A 13,484-nucleotide genomic window follows, 5' to 3' on the forward strand; every position below is an offset into this window, starting at 1 on the left:
ATTTAAAGACAGCGTTTCTTAAAAAACAACCTCTGAAATAAACTTACTTTATGTAGATAACATGCAGTATCTCCTCTACATATAAAGGGAAGTGTATTTCAGAACTTGTTACTTAAAATCGCCTTAGCTCGCACCAGCATTTTCAGAATTGATCAATTTCTGCGTCCGGTCGCATTTCTCAGCTTTGCTTTGATCACATAACAATAAAGAGCATCTAGTTCACACGGACCGGGATCGATCGGATGGCTGATGCAGAGCTCGTTTGCTGTTCAACAGTCTGCTCCTTTGTAGATGTTCCTTGTTCAGTGGCTGATCTGCGACAGTTTAAATTAAGACGAATTAGAGCTTTCTCCAAACCATTTTTAAACTGCGATGTACAAAAATAGTAAATAATTGGATCGACCACACTGTTCAGATACGTTATAAACAACGTATTGTAAAAGATATTCACTGTTATGTGATACGACTTGCAGTCGAATGGATTTCTTAGTTTAGTCACCAAAACCGCGACCACAGCAACACTGGTGGGCAAGAAGCAAATGACAAAAACCGCAGCCACGGCTATCACAAGTTTCACAGTTCGCTCATATTTAGCCCGCATTCCAACTTCCATCTGCCGTAACCTCCAGATGATGGAGGACGTAGAGAACAGGATAACTGAAACTGGCAAAAGAAACTTAAAGAATATAAAAATAAAGTCAGTCCAAATTGCTGTGGGACGCAGAGCCTTGTTTATGCTGAAAGGCTCACAGTTTGTCACGTTGTGTTGTTCGAAGTCATGTTTGCCTATCAGCAAGTGCAAGCAAATAGCCACCGCTACAATCCACAGACCGCCTGCTATCATCACCGCACACCTTGTAGAGATCTTGTTTACCTTGTGGAGTGGATGGATCACCTTAAAGTAACGATCGATCGCAATAACCATGAGGAAAAAGACGCTGCCAATCCGGTTCAGGGAAATCATGAATATGTTCAGTCGACACAGTCCATCACCAAAAATCCAGTCCTTCCCTCGGATAAAATAATCAGCTCGAAAAGGTAGACAGCACATTAACAGAGTGTCGGCAATCATGAGATGCAGTGAATATATAATACTTGGTTTCCGCGACGTCACATGAACACAAAAGATCCACAAAGCAATCGTATTTCCAGCAAGCCCGAGGATGAATGTGATGATAATTATGGGCGGGTTGTAGGACGAGTTAACATCTTCACTAGGAGCACATTGCGGGGTCGAGTTCGCCATTGTGCGAAAAAGTCAAGTTGTGTCCGGGGAGAGCAAACTCAATCAGAGTCGAACAACCTGTAAAGTTGATCTTCGAATGAGTTTGTTCCCCTGTGGGTGGAGTATATGGGCGGAGTGAAATAGTCAGAGCACCAATAAATTGTGCGATCGAATCATCAATTCCAGGAAAACTGGAAGCATCAGTATTTAAATTAAGCAGCAAACAATGAAATATATTTAGCTTTCATTGCCAGTTTATGCTTCAGTATGTAGGTCTTTCATTTTACTTTCTTTGAATTTCAACAGTTTTTGATTATCTTTTGAGATGGAGACGACTCCCTGAACATCATCTGGTACCAGTGAAGGTGCTGTATTTAAACAAATCTTCTTTATTTTAAGGATTTGTAATATAGAAGTCCATCTACTTCCTCTGGTTTGGGGAAGTGATTCAGCTTGAGTGACATGGCTACTGAACAGAATGGTTTCACAATATCTGAGTGGATCAATATCTATCCTGGTGTGCAATGGGGATGCTGAGAGTGTCACAGATTGGGGCGCTGGTGCAGGCCCAAATGCAAGACACAGACACTGAAGTACTAGGGACAGGTCTAGGATGCAGGACCTGGGCTCAGACATGGACAAGAAACAGGGAACCCAGACAAAGAACCATGAACTCAAAGCCTGGGCTTGGGAAAGCGGGACCAGGACTAGGAACCATGAACTAGGAACTGGGCTTGGACTCTGAGCCAGAGACTGGACAAGGACCTAGAAGCTGGGTCTTGCCTCAGGCTTGGACCCCAGAACTAGGCAAGGACATGACATGGCTACAGGACAGGACGTGACTGGGGTCTTGAGGCTTGAGGCTGGGGTCTTGAGTCTTGAGGCTTGAGGCTGGGGTCTTGATTCTGCAGGCTGGGGACTTAAGTCTTGAGGCTGTAGGCTGGGAGCTGGGGTTTTGGAATGTGGAGGCTGATAACTTGGAGGCTGGAGCTCAGAGACAGACTAGGAACTGAACATCAACATAGATTCGGGACTTATCCTTCAAAAAGCTGGGACTCATCTTTATCTCCACACCACGGTGGGAAAGGTCCATCCGTCATGTAACGGCAGAACGGCTGGACTTACCCAACAGAGGCAAAGAGAAGACAGGTCCCCCCACAGGGCAATGGCAGAACGGCCTGACTTCCCCACGGAGGTGAGGACAAGACAACACAGATCCCCCAGGACTTGAGCTGACCGGGATTTGTAAAGGAATCTGGAAATGGGGATCTCAAATGTTGAGTACACCTGATCATGGGGACTCTAGCTTTTTAACCTCTTTTCAAGTAGGTCTGGAATCAAGCATCACTCAAGTCACACATGGGAAAAGCAGGACCTGGGGATCGACTGTTGCTGAATATATCTCCAGCAGTGTGAATGCTGAGAATGTTACTGTACGAGCTGAGTGGAGGGAGAGTGTGACGGAGAGGGATCAGCAGCGACACAGGCTCTTCCAAGTCATCCAACAGGCAGAAGCTTGGATCTACTTTGGCTGTCAGGTTATCGATACACTCGAAACAGTACACCAGAAATGAATGCAGGACCAGGCCATAGAGATCCCTGAATTTCACCCAGAATTCACTCAGATCATCACCTCAACACTTGCTGCACATTGGCACAAATGGCAGAACCTCTGCCTCACTGCACCAGAACTCTGGGTTCAAAACATAACCCTGGATTCCTTTGGGTCTGGAGTTTGTACATTCACCCTGGACGACATGGGCTTCCTCTGGGTGCTTCAGTACCCCTGCCACCTTGCAAACAAATGCATGTCAGTAGATGAATGTCCTGCTGTAAATCGCTACAAATATTACACCATTGGGCCATAAGGTATAGGTGCACAATTAGGGTATTTGGCCCATTGACTTTGCTTTCATCATCGCTGACACATTTCCCGTCTCAGCCCCAACCTCCTGTCTTCTCCCCCTCTCCCTTCTTCATTAATTTAGGATCTACAAACCTCTGCCTTAAATATACCCAATACCCTGGCTTCCACAGCCACCTGTGGCATCGAATTACACAGAGTCACCACACTCTGGCTAAAAGAAATCTCTCCTGATCTCCATTCTAAAAGGACGTCCCTGTATTATAAGGCTGTATCCTCTGGTCTTAGACACCCGAACCATAGCAAACATCTTCTCCACAGCTTCTCTTGGTAGGTGGCAGAGTGTGGGAGAAACCAAGGAATATGTGGGGAGAAATTTTAAAATATTTGATTAATTTAGTATTTGGGTAAATGGATTCTTGACAGTCACCAGAAACATAAAGGCGTAACTTGTTAATTTCTCCCCGTGACTTATAGAATTAAGGATATCTGTATTCAAACCCAGAAGTTTTAAGTTGCTAGTTGCCATAAACCACACGGAATATGCAGCTTGTCACGCACATGGAACGGTGGAAAGCCTCACTCTCAATTACTCAGCTTCATTCACCAACAGCTCATTAACCATATTAGGAACAATTCCTCATTCCATTCCTTCACTCAGACTGACACAATCCCTTCCCATCCAGGAAACTTGGTGCTAATCTAAAAGAAAGATGAGTTACTCAGAGTGGAAGTGTGACCTTATGTTCTCATCAAAGCCACCAATTTCGGGATTTAGGCAAAAGTCCATAACAGCCACTGCCAGTGAAGAATACTGCCGGTACAGTAACTGCCGACCAGAATGCCCAGGAACCTGTTTTCAACCTGGGTAAAGACGGATGATGGCAGATTCCAAATGATCTCCCGGAGTATCCGAGCAGCCTTGCGGTGAGGTTATTGAAACAGTGGAGGAACCAGCCTGGTGAAGATCAAAGGCGCAAAACCTCATCACTTGGACTTCTATCAGGTTCCCTCATATTGCCTGTGTGTTATCCTGCCAGTGTTACACGGAGGCGGCTGGAGCGACTGGCAGCGGACCCAAGTGCAGGACACAAGCATGGAGACAGACTAAACAGAAATGTATTTATTGATAGCTACGAAGAAGGCCAGGTAGTGAGGATAAAAAGCCAACAAGGACATGAACGTTGGATAACAAACTAGCAAAACCTGGACTTAGACTTCAGCTCGGACACGGAGCCTGGACCTGGACTCGGGCTCAGACACAAACCCTGGACTTAAACTCAGAACTTGGACCTCGACTTAAGCTCAGGTACGGAGACTGGACTTGGACTCAGAACCTGAACATGGACTTCAGCTCGGACAGGGAGCCTGGACTTGGACTCGGACTTGGACACAAACTCTGGACTTCAACTCAGAACCTGGACTTGGAATTGGACTCAGACACGGAACCGGAACTCAGACTTGTACTCGATCAAAGTGCCAGGACACAGAACCTGGACTTAGACTTGGACTTGAACACTGAACTTCAACTTGGGCTCAGGCACAGAGTCTGGACATAGACTTGGACTCAGAGCCAGGACATGAACTTGGACTTCCACCCAGAACCTGGACCTGGGCTTGGACTCGGAGGCAGGACTTAGACTTCGACTTCAAACCTGAACTTGGCCTTGGACACAGAGCCAGGACATAGACTTGGACTTGGGCTTGGGCTTGGGCTTGGACTTGGAAACTGGACTTGGGCTTGGACTCTGGACTTGAACTTGGGCTCGGACACAGAGCCGGGCCTTAGACTTCGACTTGGACTAGGACTCGGAACGACAAAACAACAACAGTCCATTCGAGTAGCAGCAAATGGCATGCCAACTGAGCTGGATATGAGACGACAAAACAACGACAGTCCATTCGAGTAGCGACAAATGGCCTGCCTACTGAGCTGGATACAAGACAACTAAACAACGACAGGCCATTTGAGTAGCGGCAAACGGACTGCCTACTCAGCCCGATACAAGATGATGAAATCCAAACCACAACAGTCCATTCGAATCTCGGCTTGGAGAACTGGCCACCCGCCAGCAAATCTCAGCTGGCCATGGAAACGGCAGAGTTCGTACCTTTGGCTCGGAGTGGCAGCAAACGGCTGGCAAGTCAGTTGGACACGAAAACAATCAAATCCACAAAGCAAACCTGGGCACCGGAGGCACTTACAGAGTCCACAATGAACGGGGACCCGAATCGGGTACAACTGCAGTTGCTCAGGTGACGGTCCAGCACCGAGTAGCTGTTAGCTGGAGTTTTTACGCTGCCGGCTCGGATGGGAAATGGCTGCCTTAATCAAGACACCCGATGCACAACAGGGAAAAGGAATTAACTGGAATGAGGAGTCAATGGACTGGACCGGGACAGCCAGGAATGCCAGTGCCCATGCTGAGATATACAATATGAACTCCTGTATTTGAGTCCCAAACCACCAGACAATCCTTCATTGCCATCTGCATTTCTACATCACTGAAGGCCTTTGGCTTTCCTCCAGTCATGGTGCCATCACTGGGGACATGACTGCCTCACTCAACAAATGCAAGGTGCCATCTGACTGTGGGAACCCCTGGCCTACAGCTGTTCAAAGTAGAGAAGGAGCATTCGGAATGGAACTGAGAAGTTCATGCCCATACTTCAGAAACGCTACAAAGAGCTGCGTAATTAGTAGGTGGAGCAGACCACCTCTGCTACACCCACTCCACACCCTGTCAGGAAGCAACTGCCCATCTGTGGAGGACCATAAATCCATCGTAAGATATTGGATCAGAATTAGGCTATTGGGACCATCGAGTCTGATCCTCTATTTAATTATGCCTGAGTTTCTGTTTTCAACTCCAGTCTCCCAACTTCACCCTACAACCCTTAAACCCCTTCATGATCAAGAACCTATAAGTCATTGTCTTAAATACACTCAATGATTTGGCCTCCTCTGCCCTATATGACAATGAATTCCACAGATTCCCCACACTCTGCCTGTGGAAATTGCTCATTTCAGTTCCAAAGAGACCTCCCATTATTTTGAGGCTGTGCCCTTGGTTCCTTGGATCATCCCCTACTAATAGAAACATCCATGACTAATTACCTCAGAATGGGGAAAAAAAACATCTACATGAATGGACAGGAGTGGACAATGTTCCTTATCTGAAGAGGTGGAGATATTGCAAACCTGTTGTATATTTAATATTCTGTAATATTTGAGTCATACCATATATTTTTATTTGTTGATTAAGGATTCTTCCTATAATTAACATTAATTTCTATGTAAGTTACATTAATTGCCTACGTCATTGCATGATAAGGGTGCGCCTCATTGGAAGTAAAAGAACAACGGCAAGACTCGCATCTTTCAGCTCTTGTTTGGTTTTGAATTGAATCTTGATTACTCAGAGGATAGTGAGGGTGTGGAACCAGCTTCCAGCACAGTAGTGCAAGTGAGTTCAATATCAATGTGTTAAGAGAAGTTTGGATTGGTACATGGATGGTAGGTGTTTGGAAGGCTATGGTCCTGGTGGAGGTCATTGAGAGTAGGCAGCTTAAATGGTTTGGTATGGACTAGAGAGGCCCAAAGGCCTGTTTCTGTGCTGTACTCTATGATTTTACATGAAAATAAAATACCTACAAAGCAGTTATATTTCTGACTAGTCATAGGATGATTGTTATAATAACTACTGGTGGGCTGTCAGCAGGGTTGTCCACCTCACTAGAGACACATTGATGGGCCGATTTATCCATTGTCCAAAGAAAACTTATTCAAAGATTATACTGTTTGTATACAGCAAAATTCAGAGCATCATAATTCGGAGTTCAAAATTCAACATTGCTGCTAGAAAGCATAAGATGTAATGCGATGAAATACAAGCGGCATTGTTATCAGAGTTTGCTAAGTCATGACATACTTTGATTTGATATTAAGTACTTAATCCATTTCTATGGTCCTATTAAAACTATAAAATTTTCTTTAGGATTCAGAGTTCACTCCATATTCTGCTGAAATGCAAATTCTCTAACTAAATAAAAATTATCCAATTGGAAACTCATCCTATCCCAGCTCCCATCACAAACTAGTAAATTGTCCCAGCAGGTGCCCCGAATGAGATTAGCAAAATATTATTCAAATCCACCTCATTGATACACTTCACTCACAGAGAGATAACAAGACTCCCAGTGTAGATTTTCTGTTTCCACAAGGATCTGCTGAATGAAGGTTAAAAGTGAATTCTACTCTCCTTCATGCAGCCTGGAGATGACTTATTATGGTTGTTGGAAGAATAGTTCCTCAGGCCACACTCCATCATGGTGTTTGTAACGTGGTGAGGCAGTTCAGTCTATATTAAAGTCATTCACTGCTGCACTGCTGACCTACTCATAGCAATAAATTCCTAGCATACATATGCATGCACGCACTTCAGTCACAAACGTGTATGTGAGCACGCACACACACACAAAACCATGCATCACATAGTTCTTAAACATTCTAGTTACCACAGTACAACTGTCTGCACGTGTGTCATTGTGCATGTGTGTGCAGATACGTGTTTAGGTTCATGCAGGTCAGCGTGAAATACTAGGACAAAAGACACAAGAAATATGTTGATTAGATCCCAGGGGAAAAAGAACTTACTATCTCTGTATCATATTGTCCTTGGTTGTGAAGACATTCTTCAAATGGTATGTTCAGTGTTTATTTCATTCGACACTGCCCTCTAATCTGGGAGTTCTTCACTGGAAACAATGACTCACACAAATCTTTTATTTCCAAGGAATTAAAGATCAAATAAATTGCTATATAAGCCATTGGAGTAGAATTGGGCCATTCGGCCCATCGAGTCTATTCCATCATTCCATCATGGTTGCTTTATTATTGCTCTCAACACCATTCTCCTGCCTACTCCCCGTAACCTTACTAATCAACAACCTATCAAACTCCACTTTAATTATACTTGGCTCAATAACCATCTCTGGCAAAGAATTCCACAGATTCGCCAGCCTATCGTTAAAGAAATTCCTCCACATCTCTGTTCTAAATGCTGACCATCCTTCTTCATTACAGATTTCAATTTTATTTCCTGAAAATAAATTCCCCGATTTTGAACCGGAGCTAACCTCCTGTCTCCAGTTCCAGTTCACTAGGAGAGGCTTTTCTTTTCCAATTCAGTACCTAGTTCCAGTACTGTCACGATATGGGTACATGCAGCTTGGCACCAGCACAGCGGCCCCTAACATCACTTTCCTCCTGACTGAAAGTCCACTGGTAGGGTTCTTCTTGATTGACTTGATTACCGCTGATTCTAGTGGGCAGTCAGTCAACCTGAGAATGGCCCACTATCACGTGTAGAAGCTAGCTACAAACAAGACACATAAGCTGAAGTCCTCTGGGGGAAAAAATAAATTTTAACTATCCATAAACCCTTTCCTTTAAAGCAGGGGTTCCCAACCTGGGGTCCACTCACTGGGAAGCCTCCATGGCACATAAAAGATTGGGAAACAACGACTTAAAGACAGGAAGGGTTTCTTAACGAACACGCTCTGAATATGCGTACTTATGCAGTTAAAATACAATTTCATCTCCACATAAAGGGAAGCGTATTTGAGAACTGGCTTGTTAAGATCCGAGCAACACACATAAAAGTTGCTGGTGAACGCAGCAGGCCAGGCAGCATCTCTAGGAAGAGGTACAATCGATGTTTCAGGCCAAGATCCTTCGTCAGGACGAACTGAAGGAAGAGTGAGTAAGGGATTTGAAAGTTGGAGGGGGAGGGGGAGATCCAAAATGATAGGAGAAGACAGGAGGGGGAGGGATGGAGCCAAGAGCTGGACAGGTGATAGGCAAAAGGGATACAAGAGAGGATCATGGGACAGGAGGTCCGGGAAGAAAGACAAGGTGGGGGGGGGACCCAGAGGATGGGCAAGGGGTATATTCAGAGGGACAGAGGGAGAAAAAGAAGAGTGAGAGAAAGAATTTGTGTATAAAAATAAGTAACAGATGGGGTAAGAGGGGGAGGTGGGGCATTAGCGGAAGATGGAGAAGTCGATGTTCATGCCATCAGGTTGGAGGCTACCCAGACGGAATATAAGGTGTTGTTCCTCCAACCTGAGTGTGGCTTCATCTTTACAGTAGAGGAGGCCGTGGATAGACATGTCAGAATGGGAATGGGATGTGGAATTAAAATGTGTGGCCACTGGGAGATCCTGCTTTCTCTGGCGGACAGAGCGTAGGTGTTCAGCAAAGCGGTCTCCCAGTCTGCGTCGGGTCTCGCCAATATATAAAAGGCCACATCGGGAGCACCGGATGCAGTATATCACCCCAGCCGACTCACAGGTGAAGTGTTGCCTCACCTGGAAGGACTGTTTGGGGCCCTGAATGGTGGTAAGGGAGGAAGTGTAAGGGCATGTGTAGCACTTGTTCCGCTTACACGGATAAGTGCCAGGAGGGAGATCAGTGGGGAGGGATGGGGGGGACGAATGGACAAGGGAGTCGCGTAGGGAGCGATCCCTGCGGAATGCAGAAAGAGTGGGGGAGGGAAAGATGTGCTTAGTGGTGGGATCCCGTTGGAGGTGGCGGAAGTTACGGAGAATAATATGTTGGATCCGAAGGCTGGTGGGGTGGTAGATGAGGACCAGGGGAACCCTATTCCTAGTGGGGTGGCATGAGGATGGAGTGAGAGCAGATGTACGTGAAATGGGGGAGATGCATTTAAGAGCAGAGTTGATAGTGGAGGAAGGGAAGCCCCTTTCTTTAAAAAAGGAAGACATCTCCCTCGTCCTAGAATGGAAAGCCTCATCCTGAGAGCAGATGCGGCGGAGACGAAGGAATTGCGAGAAGGGGATGGCGTTTTCGCAAGAGACAGGGTGAGAAGAGGAATAGTCCAGATAGCTGTGAGAGTCAGTAGGCTTATAGTAGACATCAGTGGATGAGCTGTCTCCAGAGATAGAGACAGAAAGATCTAGAAAGGGGAGGGAGGTGTCGGAAATGGACCAGGTAAACTTGAGGGCAGGGTGAAAGTTGGAGGCAAAGTTAATAAAATCAACGAGCTCTGCATGCGTGCAGGAAGCAGCACCAATGCAGTCGTCGATGCAGCGAAGGAAAAGTGGGGGACAGATACTAGAATTTTTTTAAATTTCAAAATATACTTTATTCAAAAATAAATATATACAATAAACCATTCAATAACTTTTCATCCTTTACACACGTTTCCATTATAGTCAGTACATATCCGTATTTATAGCCACCCACGTGGCACTCCAGTAGTTCAGCTTACCATATCATTGTTGAGGGGTATACTCCCCGCCCACCGACCCCTCCCACTCCCACGGGTGGAGAAACCTATACCGTGGTCCTTCCCCACCGGGTCCTTGCGGTGACTGCACCGAGTTTCAGTGCGTCCCTCAGCACGTACTCCTGCAGCCGAGAATGTGCCAGTCGGCAGCATTCTCCCACGGACATCTCCATGTGCTGGTAGATCATCAAGTTTCGGGCCGACCAAAGAGAGTCTTTCACCGAATAGGCACGGAACATAGATTGTTCCACAAAGCCAACAAAAAGGCAGGCATAGCTAGGACCCATACGGGTGCCCATAGCTACACCTTTAGTTTGGAGGAAGTGGGAGGAGACAAAGGGGAAATTATTAAGAGTAAGGACTAATTCCACTAGACGGTGCAGAGTGGTGGTAGAGGGGAACTGATTAGGTCTGGAATCCAAAAAGAAGCGTAGAGCTTTGAGACCTTCCTGATGGGGGATGGAAGTATATAGGGACTGGACATCCATGGTGAAAATAAAGCGGTGGGGGCCAGGGAACTTAAAATCATCGAAAAGTTTAAGAGCGTGAGAAGTGTCACGAACATAGGTAGGAAGGGATTGAACAAGGGGCGATAAAACCGTGTCGAGGTATGCAGAAACGAGTTCGGTGGGGCAGGAGCAAGCTGAGACAACAGGTCGGCAAGGAGGTAATTAGCCCTTACTCTTAATAATTAATCCTTTGGCTTCTCCCACTTCCTCCAAACTAAAGGTGTAGCTATGGGCACCCGTATGGGTCGTAGCTATGCCTGCCTTTTTGTTGGCTTTGTGGAACAATCTATGTTCCGTGCCTATTCTAGTATCTGTACCCCACTTTTCCTTCGCTACATCGACGACTGCATTGGCACTGCTTCCCGCACGCATGCAGAGCTCGTTGATTTTATTAACTTTGCCTCCAACTTTCACCCTGCCCTCAAGTTTACCTGGTCCATTTCCGACACCTCCCTCCCCTTTCTAGATCTTTCTGTCTCTGTCTCTGGAGACAGCTTATCCACTGATGTTTACTATAAGCCTACTGACTCTCACAGCTATCTGGACTATTCCTCTTCTCACCCTGTCTCTTGCAAAAACGCCATCCCCTTCTCGCAATTCCTCCGTCTCCGGCGCATCTGCTCTCAGGATGAGGCTTTTCATTCTAGGACGAGGGAGATGTCTTCCTTCTTTAAAGAAAGGGGTTTCCCTTCCTCCACTATCAACTCTGCTCTTAAACGCATCTCCCCTATTTCACGTAATCTGCTCTCACTCCATCCTCATGCCACCCCACTAGGAATAGGGTTCCCCTGGGCCTCATCTACCACCCCACCAGCCTCCGGGTCCAACATATTATTCTCCGTAACTTCCGCCACCTCCAACGGGATCCCACCACTAAGCACATCTTTCCCTCCACCCCCTCTGCATTCCGCAGCGATCGCTCCCTACGTGACTCCCTTGTCCATTCGTACCCCCCCATCCCTCCCCACTGATCTCCCTCCTGGCACTTATCCGTGTAAGCGGAACAAGTGCTACACATGCCCTTACACTTCCTCCCTTACCACCATTCAGGGCACCAAACAGTCCTTCCAGGTGAGGCAACACTTCACCTGTGAGTCGGCTGGGGTGATATACTGCATCCGGTGCTCCCGATGTGGCCTTTTATATATTGGCGAGACCCGACTGCAGACTGGGAGACCGCTTTGCTGAACACCTACGCTCTGTCCGCCAGAGAAAGCAGGATCTCCCAGTGGCCACACATTTTAATTCCACATCCCATTCCCATTCTGACATGTCTATCCACGGCCTCCTCTACTGTAAAGATGAAGCCACACTCAGGTTGGAGGAACAACACCTTATATTCCGTCTAGGTAGCCTCCAACCTGATGGCATGAACATCGACTTCTCTAACTTCCGCTAATGCCCCACCTCCGCCTCGTACCCCATCTGTTACTTACTTTTATACACATATTCTTTCTCTCACTCTCCTTTTTCTCCCTCTGTCCCTCTGAATATACCCCTTGCCCATCCTCTGGATGCCCCCCCCTTGTCGTTCTTCCCGGACCTCCTGTCCCATGATCCTCTCGTATCCCTTTTGCCTATCACTTGTCCAGCTCTTGGCTCCATCCCTCCCCCTCCTGTCTTCTCCTATCATTTTGGATCTCCCCCTCCCCCTCCAACTTTCAAATCCCTTACTCACTCTTCCTTCAGTTAGTCCTGACGAAGGGTCTCGGCCTGAAACGTCGACTGCACCTCTTCCTAGAGACGCTGCCTGGCCTGCTGCGTTCACCAGCAACTTGTATGTGTGTTGCTTGAATTTCCAGCATCTGCAGAATTCCTGTTGTTTGCGTTGTTAACATCCGAGTTTTGGTGCACCAACATTTTCAGAATTGATCAATTTCTGCGTTCAGAATATTTTTGTGATTGCTACTTTAACCTGTCTTAATAAGTAGTTTTAAAATGGATCAAAGTATTAATTTATTTAGTTTTAACGTGGAAGGGCTAAATCACACCATGAAAAGAAATAAGATTTTTGCCTATATTAAAAAACTTAAGGTTCCAGTTGTTTGTCTTCAAGAAACCCATATATGTAAGTGCGACAATTCATGCCTTTTTAATCGATGCAGAGAGCCTCATTTCCATTCCTCATTTCAGGCCAAAGCTAGAGGTGTTTCTATTCTTATAGATAATAAAGTTCCTTTTTTTCAACATAAAGTCATTTCTGAAACTAATGGGCATTTTGTTATAGTATCAGGAAAATTAAATAACAAATTAATGGTATTTCCAAATGTCTATGCTCCGAATATAGATGACCCAGTTTTCTTTGCAAGTTATTTTCTATTTTTGCCAGATCTAAGTCTGTACTCATTGGTGATGGGTGGAGACGTTAATTGTTGCTTAGATCCAGTTTTAGATCGTTCATCTTCTAAACTAATGATACCAAATAAATCAGCTGTGTTTATTAAAACTTTTTTAAAGAAATGTGGTATTATTGATGATTGGCGTATTTTTTTCATCCAGTAGACAAGGAATATTCATTTTTCTCTCATGTCCATCATACATATTCCAGGATTGATTTTTTTTTATTGATAGCC

The 13,484-nt window shown here is 45.7% G+C and overlaps 1 protein-coding gene across 1 annotated transcript; it reads right to left on the reverse strand.

Moving 5' to 3' along the window:
• Positions 1-214: 214 nt before the first annotated feature.
• LOC134338371 (hydroxycarboxylic acid receptor 2-like) lies at positions 215-1,246 on the reverse strand. Its single transcript, XM_063034159.1, has one exon. It carries the CDS (start codon positions 1,244-1,246, stop codon positions 215-217), a length of 1,032 nt encoding a protein of 343 aa, XP_062890229.1.
• Between the last annotated feature and the right edge of the window lie 12,238 nt (positions 1,247-13,484).

The sequence above is a fragment of the Mobula hypostoma genome, chromosome 27, assembly GCF_963921235.1.
Source record: "Mobula hypostoma chromosome 27, sMobHyp1.1, whole genome shotgun sequence".
Taxonomy (NCBI): Eukaryota; Metazoa; Chordata; class Chondrichthyes; order Myliobatiformes; family Myliobatidae; genus Mobula; species Mobula hypostoma.